Source organism: Panthera tigris, chromosome B1 (assembly GCF_018350195.1).
Source record: "Panthera tigris isolate Pti1 chromosome B1, P.tigris_Pti1_mat1.1, whole genome shotgun sequence".
In the NCBI taxonomy this organism is placed as follows: domain Eukaryota; kingdom Metazoa; phylum Chordata; class Mammalia; order Carnivora; family Felidae; genus Panthera; species Panthera tigris.
The window spans coordinates 141,848,115-141,869,041 of record NC_056663.1 but is presented as its reverse complement, the minus strand read 5'-3'; the positions used below and the strand labels follow the sequence as shown (position 1 = coordinate 141,869,041).

Genomic DNA, 20,927 nt, shown 5'->3' with positions numbered 1-20,927 from the left:
ATATCCACATCTCCTACCTCTTTACTGGAGGTTTCCATTTATATGATTTCATTTATACTGTATAGCTCTTTGTACTACTCTGTCTCCTCTTTTCTGCCACTGGCTTGGTTGAACCCTGTACTTAACCCTGTACAGCAGAGTCACTACAAGATCTTAGTCATCTCCTAGGATGTGGCATGCATACTTCATTGCTTCTGCTGCCTCATGCTGCTGTATCATTGCCTGGTCCCTTGGTCTCCACCCATTTGGCCCTCAGGAAGAGAGATTGAACAAATAACATGTTTTAATCACCTGTCACACTCAGTTAATATTCAGGTCAACTATAGAGGCATTGGTTGTAGAATTCATGACAATTTTAACCAGTTTTTTTTTTTTTTTTTTGTCAAAGATTTGACTTTTCCCTTCAATTCCTTTTCTTTCAACACTAAGTTCTAACATGATGTTCCCCCTTGCCTCCCACCTTCCCCTGTGCACATACAAATTGCTAGCTTATTTAGGCAACCCATTTTTTTAAATTTATTTTTTTAATTTTTTTTAGGCAACCCATTTTACCAGGTTCTTACATGGACAAAGACCATGTACTTTGCATTTGTCACTTTTGAACCAAGTTTCTCTAATTATTTGTACCAGAAATTGGTCAACAACTTACTGTTTTTGTGTTTAGCAAATCAGGTTGTGTGGTAGATAGTTTCCTAATAGCTAATGATTCTTTCCATCCCTATGCGTACATGCTGCTCTTTCCCGTCAAGAGGTGGAGTCTGTTCCCCTTCAATTTCAGCTGGCCTCGTGCCTGGTTTTGCTTACCAAAGTGCAGTGGAAGAATTTCAGTGTATGTCCAACCCTAAGGCTTTAAGAAGACTGGCAGCTTCCCTTTTATCCTTTTTGGAGGCCAGCCACCATGCTGCAGAGAAGCTTGGGTTAGATTACTGAAAGAGGAGAGGCCAGGTGGAGAGGTGCTTCTTGAGGATGAGAGGTCATCTTGGATGTTCTAGTGTTAGCTAAGTTTCCGGCTGAATGCAACTTGCACAGGTGTCCTCGGCTACAACACACAGAGCCAAGGAACCACCTAGCTCATCCCACTCAATCCACAGACTCATGAAAACAATGAATTTTTTTAAGCCACTAGGTTTTGGGGTGGTTTGTTATATACAGCAAGAATTAATTGAGATAGGCTGCTTGTTATTTATTGTCTGATGGTTACTTCTGAGTGCTGATACTATGTTTTTCTTTCTAATAATGCGTATCTGTAGTTTCCATTTTTTCATTTTAAAATAGATTTGAGTTATTAGGGTATTAACAGAATAAAGGATGAACTTCAAAAAACCTGCACTGATTATATCCTTTCTTTGATTAAAATCCTTAATGGCTTCACATTGTTCCTTCGCATCACGTTCAAACTGCTTACCAAGGCTTACAAGACCCTGCTTGATTTGATCCCTGCTCCCTTCTCAGCCTCATCCCTCATGGCAGCCATGTACACCTTTCCAGCCTAATTGCCTGTAAGTTTATTTGTGAGAGAGAGCACGAGTGAGACGGGCAGAGAGGAAGAGAGAATCCCAAGCAGGCTCTGCGCTGTTGGTGCAGAGCCCCATGTGGGTCTCAAACCCACAAAACGCGTGATCATGACCTGAGCCAAAGTCGGGTGCATAACTGACTGAGCCACCCAGGTGCTCCAGCCTGATTGCCTTTTACCTCCTCCTATTCACTATGCTTCTGTTCACCTCAGTGGCTTCATGCATACTCTTTCATCTGCCTGGAACACCTTTCCTGTCATCCTCATCTGGCAAACTCCTACCTTCCACCTTCAGAGTCATTCCATTTCCTCCAGATATTTGAATGCCTATTAATGTGCGAGGCACTACAATAAGAGCTTTACACATAAAACCAAACACAACGCACAATGTCCCTGCCCTCATGCAACTTAGTGGTGAAACCAAACAATGCACGGCAAAGAATATGACTTTTAAAGGTTATGATGATATTTTCTTCCAAGAAATCTTTCTGGAGCTCCTTCATTTTCCTCTCTTTCTCAGTGCTACATGTTTCCATAAAACTATATTTTTCTTACCCTAGCAGTCAATACCCTGCTTGTCTGTCTCCCTTGTTTGCTTAACTTACCTGTCCGCTCTGGGAAGGCAGGGGCTGCTTGTTGCCTTCCCAACACCCAGCATAGTATCTGGCCCTCCTTCTCCTCTGGCTGTTACCCATAACAAGTAACTTTACTGACCAATTGATATGTTTCAGGCACCCTACAAGAATTATTTCATTTTTGCCATAATCTATTAGACAAATACTGCTGTTGGTCCCATTTTACAAGGAAAGAAGCTAAGGATTAGACAAGTACTTTGACACAGATCTGATAAGTAGCAGGGCTGAGATCCAAACCAAGTCTGTCTGCCAAACCCTATGCTCTTTCTTAACCACAATGCTAAACTACTACCCAGATGTTGATGGCACTCATTAAACAGTTGTTGAATGAGTGACATAAAAGTTCTTATAAGGAAAACGCTGCTCATTATACCAGTAAAATAAGTCACAGTATTCTTCTCTTCAACTTCTAAGTGCTTACACCCATATGAAGAAAAAGTGGCTAAGATTTAGAGTTAAAATGTCTTTAATTGCCCAGGAGTTAGAAGTGGTAATAGAAAAATTCAAGACCGTATATTGGTAGAGAAGATGAAGTCTCTCAAAAGCTGGGATTTTAATTTGCCCTGGAAACTTCTTTGTGTTCGCCTGAGCCCTTCCCAATGTGGGCCCTTCCCAATCCCTGGTTCCTTTTTATGCTTAGGTTATAGTTTATACTTTATCATTATCTTGGGTTCCAAGGCCCGCAGTCATTCGGTGTTAAAGGGGGTGGAACTTTGTATCAATAAAGGACTGTTTGGTTAAAGGTCTGCTTGCCCTTTGCTTGTCTTACTATTATCCAACGTAACCATCATCTCCCACTTGCTCATTTACTGTTCTGGGATTTTTCCAATAACTATTTCATGTGTCTGTGGTTTATTCCTTTGCCTAACTTCTAAGCTTCCCTTGAGAGGAGACCATGTGATATGCTTCCTTTTTATCCTTCATGGTGCCTAGTATAATGCTGGGTAAAACAGGTGTCAACATCTTCTACATGTATCTCACCTGATGGTGCCTTTTCCATTCCTGATTGCAGTGATTCATAGCTTGTAGAGATGAACTTCCTTGCATGCAAAGATGAATTCACCCTCCCCAAAGTTAGGATTTCACATCATTACTAGGCATGCAGGGGCCATAGCCCACTGCGACAATTTATACACGTTATTCATGAGTAAGATGTAGTGATCAGGAACACAGGCTCTCTAACCAGCCTGTCAAGATTTGATCCTGGTTTGGCCATTCAGTATGTGACCTGATTGGCTGTTAACTAAAGTGTTTGTGCCTCAGTTTCTCTGTGTAAAGGGGTAAGTAACATTACTTACTTGTTTTGGACACAGAAATGTGCTGCCTAGATGTTTCAGCTGTTGGGAGTGCTTTTGACACAAAACCTTCAGCTAACAACCCTTTTGAGGTCATGCACCCAGAGAACAGCCCCACCCAAGGTCATACCCTGCCCAGAAGAGCCCACATCTATGCCAGATTAAGGCGAGAGGAGGTATAAAGGCTTGGTCACTTTGGTCCAACACAGGAAAACCCAGATGGATCATTTTGGTCTCAGTGCTCCTCATGGGGGTTGGCTGAGGTTGCTGTTGGGCCAGCATTGTGGCTCAATTCCCTACACCCTAACATGCTTCCTTTCCCTCTCTGCCATGGATGTTGATCCCAAGGGTGCTTCCTAAGGAACATCCTGCACCATAAACTTTGTCTCAGAGTCTGCTTCCTGGACATCACCACAGTAACACTAACTGGTGGGGTTACTATGTGTATTGAATGACATGATGACACAAGATAAAGAATTTGAAACAGTGCTTGATATGCTCCCAGTAAATATTGGCTATAATAATTATTACCCTACTTTTGCCCAATCTTCTTACTTCGCTGCTAAGATAAGACTCAATTTATTCAACTATTGTTGAGCTGCTGTGATGTACTGACTTTTACTCTAGGCACTTAGAATACAAAAAGGAATCAAAACCCAGGTGTTACCATTGAGAAGCTCATACTCTAAAGGGAGAGGCAGACAATCAATTACTATGCAATGTAAGAAGTACAATAACAGAAATATGTTCAAGGCACAGTATAGCATCTTCTGGATAGAACCAAATGATTTCTGATAATGATTTGGTGTGATTTTGGTAATTTCAGGGAGGCCTTGATGGTCCATCCTCTTTCCTGTGCCCCTCACATCCCTGTTTCCCTCTAGCGCATTCTGTCATTCTCACTTCCGGGAAATCTTTCTTTTAGCTAAAGATTATGAGTCTGAGGAAATGCAAATATCTCCAGCAGGGTTTATACTGTAATGGGATTCAGAAACTATGGTTTGAGTACCTGTTCACTGTGAGTATAGTTTTGGGCAAGAAACATGTGTTAGTTTGGGAACCTTAGAAAGCAGATGCTGAGAAGTCAGAAGTGCAGTAGGTTTGTTCAGGGGTGGTGCCTGTGAACGAGAAAGTGGGAGGAAGGTGGGTTGACAGGGAGAGCCTGGGGCTGTGAGGCAGGTCTGACAAAGACTCACCTAACCTGGGAACTCCAGCTGCCAGTTAGAACAGCCCCGTGGGTGGTAATGGCCAGGCTCAGCGCTCCCAGTGCTCAGTCACTGGCTGGGGTCTGTTCTCGAAGAGCGTGGCCTGGTGCAGAGGTGGCTCCTGAAGGGGCTGCCCCTGCTGGCTGTTGGCTACTGGTCTCCTTACAGGGGATGGCAGGTCCTTTCCAGAGAAAGATGCAACTGGTGCATCTCCAAGCTGTTACCTACCATCTCTGAACAAGTGTTTTAATCTGAAAAGGGGAGATACTGAGAACTGCAAAAATTCTTAGCAAGATTACTCCATTCAAACCCCTGCACTAGAGACTTGAGCAAATTTTAGCAGGCCTTTAGCTTTTGGTTATGTCCCTGGGACAACCCCAGCCCCCACAGCTGGGAAGAGAACTTACGGTCCATTCTAGCCAACACCTGACTTCCCTTTCCTACAGCACTTACTAAAAAGGTCCAAACGTTGTGAATCCTTTTTCTAATCCTTTGACATGTGACACTTTTTCTAGCCCTTTGATGTGTGACACTCAGGAGTGTCTTTCTCAAGTATCTGAAAACCTCTGCGATGTAATCATTAGGAAGAGTAGGGCTTCTGTCTCCCAGTGTCTGTGGGAAGCTAGCATCCTAACTTTGAAAGCTGCTGGATAGAGGGTACAGCTGGCCTAACCACATTTACACTCACCAACTCTGTCACTTAAAAAAAAATTTTTTTTAATGTTTATTTATTTTTGAGAGAAAGAGAGACAGAGTGCAAGTGGGGGAGGTGCAGAGAGACAGGGAGACACAGAATCTGAGTCAGGCTCCAGGCTCTGAGCTGTCAGCAGAGAGCCCGACACGGGGCTCGAACTCACAGACCGTGAGATCACAACCTGAGCCAAAGTCAGACGCTCAACCGACTGAGCCACCCAGGCGCCCCCAACTTTGTCATTTTTTATTGAGCCTCTGCTTAGCTCTTTCTCTCCTGGTTTCTCTTTTCACCACCTTAACTAATGCCTAGTTTTGCTAATCTTTGACAATGCTAAGATTTTCCTACATCACAGTGTTGTGAGGACTGAATGAGTTCGTGAGAAAATAGAAGTTATTTTGTAAACTGGGAATCTGTTTACAAATATAAATGGTTGTCAGTGTGAAGGCATTGCATATATTTTCCTGAGAGACAGTTTTAAAAATTACATCAAAAATATTTTTTCTGTTAATAAATCTCGTTTCTAAAAATGTAAACAATATAGAGAAAATGATAATACCTACAATGCTACCCCTCAGAGATACTGTTAACAAAATGCTATTTATCATTTCATTCTTTTTATACAAGTAGAAACATATAAACTTTTAAAAAGTTTTTTAAGTTAATTATTATTTATTTTGAGACAGAGAGAGAGAGGGAGAGAGAGAATGAGCTGGGGAGAGGTAGAGAAGGAGAGAGAATCTCAAGCAGGCTCCTACTGTCAGCACAGAGCCTGATGCAGGGCTCGAACTCATGAACTGTGAGATCATGACCTGAGCCAACATCAAGAGTCAGACACCATTAACTGAGCCATCCAGGTGCCCATAAACTTTTTTTTTTTTTTTAATATAAATGGGACCCTACTCTCTATACACTCTTATAACCCACTTTTCTCATTTAACAATGTGCCAGGGCAAAAGTCAGTGTCAACTGTATGAATCTCCTTCCTTAATTTTAATGGTGGTAGAATGTTTCATTGCATGCTTATGTGACAATTTATTTACGATCCCCTTCTAATGGATGCTTATTTTGTTTCCAATTGTTCAGTATTTGTAATCAAAGCAGCAGTAAACATTCATATGCATACATTTCGGTTTATCCATATAATAATTTCTTTAGGATACATTGAAAAATTTTTAAGTTTCTTTATTTTTAGTAATCTGTACACCCGATGTGGGGCTCAAACTCACTACCCCACATCAAGAGTTGCATGCTCTTCCCACCGAGCAAGCCAGGTGCCCCTCTTTAGGATACATTTCTAGAAGTGAAATTCCTGGGTTTATTCTAAGGGAATACACATTTAAAATTTTATATTGTTGACCTGTTCTCCTGAAACGTTATACTTTCAGAATTTATACTCCCATCAATGAGCATGTCAATTTGTTTCCTTACTTCTGCACCAGAGGATTTTGATGGGGACAGGGGAAGGGGGTCAGAAAAAGTGATTGGGATCGTTAGATTCCTAAAGGGCTCAGAGGAAGGTGCTACTGTGCAAGGGATGAGGGAGGGGAAGTAAGCAGTGACCCTGAAAGCTGGGCTTAGAAAATAACCTGCTGCCTGCTTTCCATTTGGTCCCAGGTCCCAGCTTGCCTGCTGTTGGGCAACATGCAAGCCAAGCCACCAGAACACCAGGACTCCTCTTTGTAGGATGTGGCAGACAAACAACTGTAGGGGCTCTCCTTGGGCCTGGTCAGGCAAAAGCCTTTCTGCCCAGCGTTGAAGAAAGCCCTGCCTGCAGCTATACCTGCCTGGCTCAAGCTCTTGTCCCATCTTGTACATGAAAGAGGAACAAAGTTGACGTGTCCCACAAAGGAAAGTTGATCAAAGGCTAGACAAGGTGCCAACTCTCAGAAGTGGTGCTGTGCCTGAACTTGGGGCCTGGCCCCAGGAGCAGACATTTATCCTGCTTGCTCCAGGGAAGCCTTTCATGCTATTTTTGGGTGGGGCACCAGGCAGAAGAAGAAGGTGAGGATGACAGGGAGTCCCATTTTACCTGTTTCCATGCTCGTGTTATGCCAGCTGCCAGGGTCCTTCCCTTTCCCTCTTTTTGTTTTTTTCCTTATTAATTTTTCTTAAGTTGAAAAGATTAGGGTGCATAACTTTTATGGGAAAAAAACCTTAAAATAGAAATCTAAAGATCATCCACCATGTATCCATTCTAATGCCATGAATATTTTCACAATATATGTTACCTGCCAGCTGTTGTCTCAGGGGTTAGTATTTTTCACAGAGGTTCAGGGAGCTGGTCCCTTTTTCATTCACATCTTACACTAAGCGGCTTTAGGACACGATGGCACAGCTGCTTAACAGCTGTTGCCTGGACTTAGGGCAGGAGTCCCGTTTGAGGTTCAGTGACATAGCTCCTATAAACAGTTTCCAGGACTCTGAGATTTTGAGAACAGCCAGGGCCACTCAAGCAAGAAGTGAAATGGTCCTACAAGAGGTACTTTTCCTTTGCCTGGGGAGCAGAGAGAACTGTGTGTCTGCTTACTCATGGCCAGTCCCAACATGTCTCAGAAATGCTTTCCCTTCCTTTTTCGATGCTATTAGAAGAATGTGAACAGAAATGGCACAGAAGAATGCAGGCCTAATCATCCATTTCTTCAAATCATTTTTACCCACTACTGGTTTGTTTAAATCCAGATTGTCTACTCTCAAAGGGCAAACAACTTAACCATAATCAAGGCCGTGCAATCATGCTCAATAGTTATTTGTTAATTTATCAACTTACAGAAGTAGGAAGGGCCCCAAAATGCTGAAGAGGGAAGCTGGGTGGACATTAGGGCCGTGCTCATGGTGACAGCATTTTGATGGGGTCACCAGAGTTCAAGGTCAGAATATCAGCTCTGCAGGCCCAGAGCTAGAGTCTAACACATGGAGTGCAAGGACAGGAAATGAGAGTACCAACTAATTGATTTATATTAGAAGATTTCCCTTCCTTGGATCTAGAATGCTAATGCCTGCCATCAGAAACATGCCCTTCCTGCTAGCAGAATATGCGGGACATTGAAATGGTTTCAGTTTGGTTCACATCTTACACTAAGAAGAATAGTTTTGTTCTGTGCATCATCCCGTGCAGACTGGATGGAATTTGGTGCCTCTGCTTGTCTCCAAGAAGCTTTCTCTAGTTAATGTGATGGGACTTTGTGGTTTTTGTGCTTTGTGAAACTCTTCTCAGTCATTTATTTCCATTGCTGTATGGAGAGTTAATATCATCCATTACATTTTGATCTGATTATATTACAGAAGACTAATCCCCCTACAGGAACTTTATATCTTTTCTTGAAGTCCTGAGGGCCCCATGCAATTATTTCAAAACCTACTCTGCTGTCTCAGAAGTGTGTTAGTATTAAGCCCTGGGAATTCAGAAGCATTATTTTTCCAGTAGAATTTATAGTGTATTTGTGGAATTGTTACTTTAAAGATAGTTCAGGATTTCCATATACATCAAGCTTTTTTTTTTTTAAAGTACTAAATATAGACGATACAAAGATAGACACATATATTGGTTTTCTTCCTTTACTGCTCACCAAGACAGAAAAAAACAAAAGGTTCAGGAATAGGAAACACACAGGACTGACAGGAATGCAAAAAATCCTGTGGAGGGAGAAGCAAGAGAGAAGGAAAGGAAACTGCAGATGACAGAAGATGAAAGAAAGGGGGGTGTGGTGGGGATTAAATATGGAAAAAGCAGAATTAGCTGTGGAAGCCAGAGAGGCCAGGCAAATTCAGTGTGGACAGCTGTTGGAAAGTGCCTGACTAAGGAATAGTGGGTTTTAGCGCCTTATCCATCAAGTCGTCTTATCTAAGGAAGTTAATCTATTGCTCGGGAGCTAATTTTCCTCTTTGTAAAATGAGGATATTGGGCTAGGTGACTTTCTGAAGTGCACTGTAGTTTGCCATTCTTTTTCCAAAACTTAGAGAAGAAAATACTACAGCAACACAAGACTGTTGTCTTCTGGGAGAGCGTTTCTCAAATCCTAGACTAAAGGGCTATCATTATTTCTAGTTGTAATCTCTTTTAAGATTATATCCAGTCTGTGATCCAGTCAAGTCTGTCTTGGGCTTTCTTAATTTGTACTTAGAAGGGTAGAACTGATAAAGGATTATATAAATAATTATGGTGGGAAAATGGAATGATAAACACTAATAAATGGGAATGAGCACATTTAGAACAAATACAATCTGAAACCAAGACAAGGATAAATGCCTTAACACATACATACTTGGGACGGTGCTGCAAATGTGCCTGTGCAGAAATAGTCACCAGTTGGGGAGCTCCATTATTTTTCAAGCCCTGGTGAGAGAGAAGCCATCTCAGGCAGGAAGCTATCAGCAGAGGGAATCTTAATGTGGCACCAGACAGTGATAAGCAGCATAGATTGGTAGAAAATAAGCCATATCCATATTTAATATTCAGTGCATGTAGAGAGGCTTATTGCCCTGAAAACCTTTGAAGTTGTATCTCATAGAGGATGGAAAATTTAAAATATTTAGGTGGCAGAAAAGCTCTGATGAGTGATTCACTATTCTGTTGACTTACATCTCATCTCTTCTGACTTTTTTTCTAGTTTTGTTTAACTTCAAAACAGCTTCTTGGGAGAGTGCCTGTGTCTTCTTCTTTGTTGTATGCCTAGCACCTGCTAGAGAGTCTATCACTTAGTAGCTGCTTAATAAGTGAAGGTTGAATGAACAAATAAACAAATGAAGCTATTTGAGGATTCCTGAGAAGAAATTATGCTCTAGAACTGATGCTACTTTATTTTATTTTATTTTAAAGTTTATTTATTGAGAGAGAGAGAGTGAGAGAGAGATAAAGAGGGAATGCACAAGCAGGAGAGGGACAGGGAAAAGAGGGAAAGAGAGAATCCCAGGCAGGATCCATGCTCTCAGCACAGAGCCCAATGTGGGACTCTAACCCAAAAACTGTGAAATCATGACCTCAGCCAAAGCCAAGAGTTGGACACTTAACCAACTGAGCCACCCAGGCACCCTTAGAACTGATGCTATTTTAAAGACCGGCACCAACAATGTGGATGTAACTGGAAGGCATTATGCTAAGTGAAATAAGTTAGTCAGAGAAAGACAGATATCACGTTTTCACTCATATGTGGAAGTTGAGAAACTTAACAGAAGACCGTGGGGGAAGGAAAGGGGAAAAAATAGTTTTAAATTTTTTTTTCAACGTTTTTTATTTATTTTTGGGACAGAGAGAGACAGAGCATGAACGGGGGAGGGGCAGAGAGAGAGGGAGACACAGAATCGGAAACAGGCTCCAGGCTCCGAGCCATCAGCCCAGAGCCTGACGCCGGGCTCGAACTCACGGACCGCGAGATCGTGACCTGGCTGAAGTCGGACGCTTAACCGACTGCGCCACCCAGGCGCCCCAAAAAATAGTTTTAAATAGAGAGGGAGGCAAACCATAAGAGACTCTTAAATACAGAGAATGGGGTTGGGGGGATCAGGAGGAGGGGAAAATGGGTGATGGGCATTGAGGAGGGCTCATTGGGATGAGCACTGGGTGTTGTATGTAAGCAATGAATTATGGGAATCTACTCTTGAAACCAAGAACACACTGTATACACTGTATGTTAGCTAACGACAATAAATTATATTTAGAAAAAAAATTAAACAAATAAAATAAATAAGTAAATAAATAAAGACCTGCACCAGAACCATGTAAGAAGTAAAAGGGAGTGGCAGTGAGACTTCTTCAGAACCCAGAGAATTGAAACCATAAAGTCAACACATAATGGAAGAGAACAGATTTTTGGCATATTATCCTTAAAGCAATAACAAAACAAGCAAACAAATGAACAAAAGAGAAAATAGAATGTCTTCCAGGTCCCAAGGTGGGGAAAACAGGATTGGTTACAGCATCCCATGTTGGAATCAACATTGCCAAGAAAGCAGAAGCCGACAGAACAGAGATGATTTTAAAGGAAAAAGAAAAAAGGGAGTCAGAGAAGCAGTGATCAACTTTGCCAGTGTTTACTAGTATAGGCTGAAAGCATGGATGTCCTTTCTGAAACACAAGAGAGGAATGCTTACATTAGGAATATCCTCACGGTAAAAGTGGATTCCTCAGAGTAGGCTAGTTTGTTCTGATCCTGTATTCTCTTAGCACACAAATATTATTTGATTTCCATGGAGATTTCTTTATAGGGAACAATTCTGCTGCCATAGGCCTTTCCTCTAAGTTCAGCTCCTATAGAAAGCAGATACTGAGATAGAGTTAGGAGTACGGAGATGTGGGGTGCCTGGGTGGCTCAGCAGGTTAAGCATCCGACTTCAGCTCAGGTCATGATCTCATGGTCTGTGAGTTCGATCCCCACAATGGGCTCTGTGCTGACAGCTCAGAGCCTGGAGCCTGCTGTGGATTCTGTGTCTCCCTTTCTCTCTGCCCCTCCCCTGCTCATGCTCTGTCTCTCTCTGTCTCAAAATAAATAAAAACATTTTTAAAAAATGTAAGGAGTACAGAGATGTATTTGTGGGATAATGACCATGAGAGATAAAGAGGGAGGAAACAGGACTGGGCGGGGAAAGTCTTCTGGCCACAATGCTGATCTGACATCTGTGAAAGGAAATGGGGAAGGAAGCAGAATTGTGCAGGGAGAGCTTCAGACTGTGATGTGGATCTGAACAAGTCTCTACCAGCTCAATAGGGATCTCTGAAACAAAGATGAGAGGAGTCTTGCATCGGGTGGACATGGCCAGACCCTAGTACTCCCAGTTTGCACAGTACTGCCTGAGGCTACACAGGAACAGTAGGGCCTTGGCTCAAATATGAGGCATATCCTGAAGGTACTGCAGCTAGAAGCTGTCAGCCAACTGCCCTGTCAAAGCGGAACCATGAGCTCTATTGAAGGGAGGTCTGTGCAGCACACCCTCCATAGCTGCTACAGTATCCAAGGCCATTTCCAAATCTCTTTCAGTGCTGACTCTTACCACTGAATAGGGGCTGGAGAGTTCGATGCTTGCTTTCCCAACCTCCCTGACAATTGGAACGACCATGAGACCCAGTTCTTGCCCATGGAACTTCTGGGATGCTAACTGGGCTAAAAGACAAACAAAGCCTTATGAAAAGAAAGTGTTTTCCCTCTCTGCCAACCAGCTATTTGTTTTCTGATTTTGAATGCAGTACTGATGTCTAGGGTAGCAGCCATCTTGTAACCATGAGGCCATAAGCAAACATGCGAAATGGTATAATTCCTTGCTGACGCTGATGAGACTGCTTGCTCTTCTTGTTGAATAAACAATAAATAATGTTCCTATGGCTTAATTCATTTTTTTCCCCTGTTACTTGTAGGTGATATACTCATTGCCTGGTTCCCATGACTTATATAACATTTGTAAAGTTCCCATATCATAGATCTTATTTTAAATCGTAGGTTGGCATTCTGCTTCACATATCAATTTCTTATTACTTTGGTTAGAGTGAGTCAGTCCTTGTGAAATCAACACTCACTGAGAAAACTGAGTAAATTAGTTTTGGGCTTCCCAATCTTAGCAAAGGGAAATGCCTTTATTAAAACCTTAGGACAAAGTAAGGTTATATGTCCTAGTAAGTAACAAATTTTAAAACATGAAAAGCTTGAAATCTCTAACCTATTGGGTTGGTTTTTCTTTAGTGAAGAAATGAAGCAGAAGAGAAGACATGAGAGAGGACCTGTGACCTCAGTTGAGGAGACACAGCCCATTTAAAGGAAGGAGCCAGGATCTCATATTCCTTCCTCCCTCTGATCTCTGCAAGGGTTCCCTGCTGCCTCCCCTAGAAGCCAGAGAGAAGGAGAGCCCTGTGATACAGCCCATCTTATTTCCTGGGTAGAAAGCACAATGGAGAAGAACTGAGAGTGGAACTGAATGACAAAGAGAAGATACCCAATCATTTCCTTTGTCCTCTTTGTAGAGATGGTGCTCAACATCGTTAGGACGAAAATAAGGAAGAGAGAGATAAGGAAATCAAGTCTGGATCCTCTGTAGAGGGGTGTGAGTTGTTCTTCAAAAATTGAGAGATTCTGAAAACAAATAGATAAAAACTTCAGGCTTTTAAGGAAGACTCAGTTTCAGCAGGCTCTCCAGGGAGGTGCTGAGGAGGGTGTTTGCAAATGTACCTTTGGCTGGTATCAAAGGGAAGAAGAGTTCTAATTTCAACTAATTAGTTATTTCATCCATGAAATAAAGTAATAAAAAATATATGGAAATGAATATTCAAGTGTTGGGGGGGGGGGGGAAGGAAAAGCGGAGCCAAGTAGGAAGACAAGGTGAGGGATGGGTGAGCATTTACTGAGGGAAGCAAAGTTTCCCAGAAACTCTCAGCTATGACTCACTGCCCAGAACTTTATCACATGGGTAGTGGGCACCCTTAGCTGTGAGACAGTCTAGAGAAGTCAATGTTTCTACCTGGCACATTGATGCTCTGAACTAAGCCAGGTTTCTAGTAGAAGATACAAAGGGGAGTAAACATTGAGCAGGTAACTAGCAGTGTCTACTATCTTACAGAAAACTAAAACTACCGATGTGAAGGGATTTATCCCTAAATTCAAAGATGGAACTGGGATTCTAATTCTGCTTTCTGACTCCAAAGCAAATGCTTTTGCGGCTATGGAGTTGTAAGGGAAGGTTGGTGCTGGCTTCTTCCCTTAACATGTAGCACGAAAGAACTGCTACTTATTAGATACTTATTAAATACTTATTAGGATCTGGTATTTCTTAAAGGGCTGATATTTATTCTGTAGGTAACAGAGGCTTTGGACATACAAGAAGGAAAAACAGAACATTTTCAGGAGATGAATTAATCTCTTCTGGTGTCAGGAACACTGGATATTGGTCCCGGTTTTGCCACTGACTTATGACATAGATATGTCACTTACTTCTCTATGTGACATTTTCTTACTGTCTATGAAATGAAAGTTTAACAATGTCATCTCAAAACTCATGGTTGATATGAAATGTAATGATGATGTTAAATGTTTACTATCCATAGACAAAGTGTTTTAAGGAAAAGCCTAAGACATGTCAAACCAGCATTTCTGACCATAGTACTCATCAAAAACATTCCGGATAAAGGCAGAATACCATCCCTGTGGGATGAAGTATCAGTGGGAGAAGTACTACCAAAATCTAAGTGCTTGGAACATTACTGTTAGGAATATGAACCACAGAGAATAACAATGCTTCCTCTTCCTTTCCTTTTTTCGAAAGAACCCTTCTGCCTTGTTCTGAGCTCCTGGATCTGAAGCAGACCTGCAGGGAGGAGATGAGCTGCTGCAGAGGTCACTGTAGGGACCTCTTCTAACATGTGGGGTCCTGAAGAAGCACCGTGGGATTCCAGAGCTGCCACACAGTAGTCTCATTTCAAAGAGAAAATGTGAAAAATACAACTGTGGCAGCTACTGAGGTATGCAAGACAGTAGGAATTGGGGCTTAAAATCAAGGGAGCCTCGTGATAACAGATCCATAGTATTTTAGAGCTGGTGTCAATCCAGCTTCAAAAATACCCTGATTTGTAGGTTTTTTTTTTTTAAGGCTATAAAAGCTCCCCTTTAAAATGCTGAAAATGAGTAAATATACTCACAGCTGTTGAGATGATCTACAAATACAGACTGGCTGGGTTTGAAAGCTGAATTCTAAGTATCCACTTTGGGAAAGTTGCTTCATCTTTCCAATGTACTTCCTCATCACTGAAGTGCGGTGGTAGTGGAAGCTCTCCTGGGTTACTTTGATTACACAAGATAACCCACATAAAGTCCTTGGCACAAAGTATGTCCTCCATTAATTCTAATCCTTATCAGCATGTACTGTAAATGATAAGAAGTACCTAGCCATGGTTCCTGTATTCCAGAGACCTAAGTTTCTCACATGCCCTTCTCTCCTCTTGTGTCAGCAACACAACGGAAGGAGGCAGGTTGACAGAGGAAAATGCCCAGGTTTTGAGTCCTGCTCTGTCTCCTCTAATGCTGCTCTTCGTTCAGCCTTCATTCAGTCACTTTACTTCTCTGAACCCCAGTTCCTTCTCTGGTTGACTAAGGAAATGTGTCTTCCTTCTTGGACCCTTGTCTTTGGCAGCCTGGTACCAATCTTGATGTAAATAAATCCCTTCACTAACTTTCACAAAAAATCCACTCACAGTGATCATATAATGTTTTTGTAAAAATTCTTGCTGTGAGTTTATAATGACCACAGAAAGATACTTCATTGCACAGAGTGCCCACAATTTCATTTGGAAAATCTCCATTAGATTGATTTCTTCTCCTAACTCTTTCTTCCCAGTCCTTGGCTGTTGTCTTCCTCTTCCTCTTAAACTAGTCCCAAGTTTCAACCCCATTCTCCTTCCCTTTCTCTCATTTATCATCCAGAAAAAGGGGCTTCTTCTGCAAGAAACCTGGGTGCCAGCCTATTGCTCTTCTTTATAAGAACTGGCTTATCAAATATTTCTCTCTCTTTAGAAATAATTCTCTTACCAGCTGCAGAGAAGACAATTTTTCTTTGGTTGTTATTCTTAAACTGCTTAACCTTTAGGATGCAGCCAGAGATTCTGTTCTTGGAAAGAAACTGTTGACTAGCTTCCATTAGTTCTTTCAGATCTCCTCCCCAGCCTGCTCTGTGCCTTGAGAAGTTGACCATCTTGATTGCATCATGGGCTCCCTTGCCCTCTGGTGTCTGGTGGGTTTGACCAGTGAGAGGCAGTAGCAGGAGATTGGAGGATAGGAGGAGAGTGCCTTCAGGCACTTTACTCTTTCAGCTCCCATCACACCAGGTCACTTCAGGTTGGATGTATCCTCTACTGAAGGCCACTACTGAACTTACCTCCTGTCCACTGCTCTTCCCCTTCAGTGACTCTTCTGGATTCTGGAAGGTACTCTCTCTCTCTCTTTGTATCTTCAGACCTAGAGATCGTCCCAGCTCTTGCTGTAGCTGGCCCCAGGATGCTTCGTTTTTTCTTATGGTTTTCCTTTACCTTGTCTACACCTTTATAAATGGTGTCTTTATTAAACTCTTCTCAATCACACCATTTGAGTATGTCATTTATTCCTAGATAGAGTAAACTGGCCATTTACTCATCCCTTCATTCCTTCGTTCCCTCACAAATCATAACTGAGTAACTATTTCTGGTCAGAAACTATTCTAGGGACTGGGCCATAAAGGTGAATAAGAAGATATATTTTCCATGATCTCAATTTTGGTGAAGGAAACAGACAAGTGAACAGATGATGACAACAGAGTTGTAACAAGAGGTTATAGATTTTTTTTTTTTTTTTTTTACTTTCAGAGAACATGAGGGAGGTTCTTAACTTATGTTGGGGAGTCTAATAGAGAAATGCTTTCTGAAAAAGACACAACTTGTGTTGTTCCCTGAAGGATGAATGGGAATTAGCCAGGAGATGGGGAGAATAAAAAGAGAGAAGATGTACTAGAGGATGGAACAGTAGAGGGGAAATGCTAGAAGGAGAACCAAAGGGAGCCAGAATAGAATGGCACTTGAGTGATGGAAGACTGAATCAGTCAATAAATGAGCCCTCTCTTTCTCTCCCTCCTTCTTTCTCTCCCTCCCTTCCTCTTTTTTGTTTTGTTTTTGTTTTTTACTGTGGAAAGAATTTGTCTTTATCCCAATCATGATGTGGAGCCAGAGAAGGGTTTTGTCCTAGAAAGCCCTCTCTGGATATAGTGTGGAGAATGGTCTAGAAGGTGGGACCTTGAAAATAGTGAACACAGTAGGAAGGGTAGAGAAAAGGAATAGGTGAGAACTAAGGGCTTAAGCTACAGTAGTAGACGAATGGATGCTGCCATAGGTGGACTCATGAGAAAGTCTATATAGGTAGGCTTTTTACTACACGGGCAGCTGCTTTCTCATTTCAAACAGGGGACATAGAAATATAGGCATGAGAAGGAACTGGAAAGTTCTAGGTCTGTTTATATTCTAAATTAGGCTTCTGAAGTTCAATATCACATGGATGCTGTAAAAGATCAAATAAATACTATGATATATCTGTATATGTAACACCATCAGCTCCATACAATGAGTTACAGAGCAACACATCCAGGGCTTCCAAAGGGCAGGCCACCAACACGGAGAGTTCTTTCTTCTGTGCTTGTAGGGATGGTGGCCGCCTTCCACCACCTGTTCCTGGCTACCTTTGTTCTTCAAAGAATAGGCACAGGATCCAAGCAGGCATCAGAATGCACTGAGAGCAGCAATTAGTTCTAGTGAACAACCTATTGGAATTAGTCCAGTTTAGAATGAGTTAGGAAAACTGAAACTGGAATTGTTCTTTGCACAAACCCTTTTTCTCCTCCGTTTCCTCTTTCACCAATTCAGGTTTTGGTGGAGGCAAAGGAAACAAAAAGGTTGAGTAGGATTTGGAGTCTAGCAGTTTGCCTTGGTTCAAAAGTAACAATTGAAATAAAGCTGTTGAAAAAAAAAATTGGAGTACTTTTCCTGCACCTCTTCTCTCTGTGCCTGTCCCTATGGATGGCTCCTGTGGCAGAAAGAACATTTTTCTATTTTTTTGTGGGTGTTAGGGATCTTTCATTGGAAAAAGGGATAATAAGGCCATGACAAGTTGTTACTGGCTTTGCCCTTCAAATACACTTTCTTGACAACCTCAACTGTATATCTTAGTGCTGAAGAGCAGGGCCTTGGAATTTGAACAACTGAGGTTTAAATCCTGGCTCTGACTCTCACTAGCTGTGTAACTTAGGGAAAGTTGTTTAATCCCCCTGAACCTGAATTTTCTCATTCATAAATGGTAATGTCAATATTAATCTCATGGGTGTCAAGGGTGAATTAAATGAGTCAAAGTATAGGCCATCCGGCTCAGAGTAAGGACTCAAAGGATGGTAACATTTGAACAGTAAATTAGAGATGGGGTTGTCAAATTAGGAGTCCAAGTTGGGCCTTCACTTTTGTGGTTGCCCTCTACTTAGGCTGGGAAGCAGTAGAAGCCTTCAAGAATGTTGCCTCAGGCTTGGGTTGGCTTTCACCTTGAAGAAAGATGATTAAGTGTGGAATGTTGGCTGGCTCCTCTACAGTGAGGATTGTCACGGGTCTAGTTTTGAATTGGACTGTCTGGTATTTGAGCTTTCTGTCCAGGAAATCAACTGAGAAAATGCTGGGATAAGCATGTGGGGAGGGCATGTCTCTAATTTGGTAAACTTTACTTTTACAATGTTATTACATGACTTATAAAGGAATGTTCTCACTGACTTTTGGGCCTGCAGAAGCAAGTGCTACCACTCCAATTGGCTTTTAGACATGAGTTTGATATCATTCCCAATTTATACCTGCATTATTTATATATTTGTAGTACCATGGTAGAGCTGACCATTTCCCTCCTATCAAGGTACCTGTTTTTGGACCTCTCAGCATGCCATGTCCCCTTTCTTCTTGCTTCCTTTCTGATAACAGAAGAGGCAGTGCAGTGTTCTGGCTAAAAGCAAAGATTCTAGAGCCAGACTGTTTGGGTTGGAATCAAGCTCCATCGCTTATATGCTATGTTGTTGGGCCAATTATTCATTGTCTTGTGGCTCAGATTCTCCATTTGGAACATAAAGATGAATGACAGGATTGTTGTGAGGATGAAATGAGTCAATATGGATTGGATGTAGAACATATCTAGGTAATAGTAAGTGCTGTGTATATGCCATGAACTATTCTAGATGCTTTTTATACATGTTATTAATCAACCCTCACAATAATCTTATGAGTAAGCATTCTTTATTCTCATTTCACAGATGAGGTGCTGAAGCTTACAGAGGTTAACTAGTGTGAGAACATAGAGCTAGTAAGCAGAGGTAAATCTAGTGGAGAATTAAACACAGGTCTGTCCCCCTTTATAGTCCATGTTCTTTACTACTTACTGTATCTCCCATAGTAGGTAATGTGCTTTGTTTTTTGGCTTTTAGGTGTTGTTTTTTTAAAAACACATACTTTGCAAGCATATTTGGCAATTTTGATGCTACTGACTGCCTCAGGAGAGAATCTTCTCTCTCCTGACTATAGATACATGAACACTCAAGATGAAAATGGATGACTGGAATTAGCAAATTCCCAGAAAGCACTGGTAGCAATCACAGAAATAAAAAAGTCAATTTGTTCCTACTTGTCCATTGGCTTATTGCCTTAGACTTCTTGCTTTGTTATACCCTAGCTCAATTCCAGCTGGCCTCTTAGCCTCTGGCCTTATCCCATCCTCCAAACAGCTTTGGGATTCATCTAGCTAAACACACCACTTTTCAAACTTTTGCTCTAAATTACCTCTAAAAATGGAAAAGTGCTTATACCAAGTCTAGAGGAGGTATAGTTTAAAGCAGCTTGCTATAGGCATAAGATTTTGAAGACTTGTATTTTATCTTTAAAATTCCTGTGGGTTTCTTTTTCTAATTTTTTCCTTCAAATAAATGTTTTATTTTTAAATTTTATTTAATTTTTGTTGTGTGTGTGCAAAAAGGTGATTTTGTTAAAGCACAGAGACAGGACCTGTGGGCAGAAAGATCGGCACTGAGATTGTGAGGACTGACTGATTATATACTCTTGAGTGGGGGGAGGTAAAGGCAAAAGGGAGTTTTCCAACATGACTTTCATATGCTAAAGAAGACTCCAGAGACACTGGAGGCCTAGCTATTGTCAAGCTAGGATTGTGTTTTTCCTCTAGCCAGGTATTGACATCAAGACAGCAGGGAGTTCCTAGAGAAATGTTATACTCTGCCAGTCTCAAGTATTCGTCAATGGGCTGCAGGTTATAAGGAAATTTAATTTTACCTACCATTTCCTTCTTGTCTTTGTTCCTCACATCACTGTAGAGGGGAGGGTGATCTTGGGGCTCCAGGAAACTGAGTCTATAGGTTTCTGGAGATAGGTTACTGATAAGATTGCCCCCCCCTTTTTTTTTATAATTTACTAAGGCATTTGTAAACTGATGGAGACTCATGTTCTGCATAACTGTGATCTCTATCAGTTAACCATTGGTTTTTTCCTTTCCTTTGTTCTTGGGCAGCCAGGAGTGCCTGTGGAATGTCAGACATATCCCACCTGGGGCGGGGGTGTTAGCTTGTGCTTTGCCCTCAGCTTGCCTTTGGCTCCCACATCATTCCCCCCCTGAACCATTTTGACCCTTAAATCTTTAAAGTTGCTGAAGGCAGAGTATCTCATCTTCTATAGTTTCTTCCTGCTGAGTAGGGGCATAGAGATGTTCCTGACTTTGAGTCAATATTCATCAGTTGGGGAATTTATATATAGGAGTTACCAAAAGCAGAGGCAGCCAGCCCAAGGTAGATAACTATAAATTGAACCTCCTTGAATAGAAAGGATTATCTATCAGCTGGAAATTATGGCAGTGAAGGAGTCTTGGCAACATACAGGGAGACACTGGAAAAGACAACAAAATATGGTTAATATTATTGGAAAAAGCCCAATAAAAACAGCCTTTGATAGTTAATCAAATTTTCCTCAAGTCCTTCACTGTCATTTGAAGATAAATTTGGGGTCTTCCACAGGTTCACAGGAATAAGAAGGCCTGTCAGCTGGCATACTATATTCTTGTGAGGAAG

General features: G+C 41.6%; 1 protein-coding gene across 2 annotated transcripts in view; it reads left to right on the top strand.

Moving 5' to 3' along the window:
* CCNG2 (cyclin G2) overlaps positions 1 to 19,724 on the top strand; it is a 29,614-nt gene extending 9,890 nt beyond the window's left edge. Inside the window, exons 8-9 of one of the 2 annotated variants that reach the window (XR_006216931.1) lie at positions 13,010 to 13,365; positions 14,583 to 14,651. Coding sequence is in view for 1 of the 2 variants with exons in the window: in XM_042984337.1 (XP_042840271.1) it covers positions 14,583 to 14,676 (94 nt within the window). In the remaining variant the exon portion in view is untranslated. Of the gene's footprint in view, positions 1 to 13,009; positions 13,366 to 14,582 lie in introns of both variants that reach the window. The other variant, XM_042984337.1, reaches the window with a different exon arrangement.
* Positions 19,725 to 20,927: the final 1,203 nt, after the last annotated feature.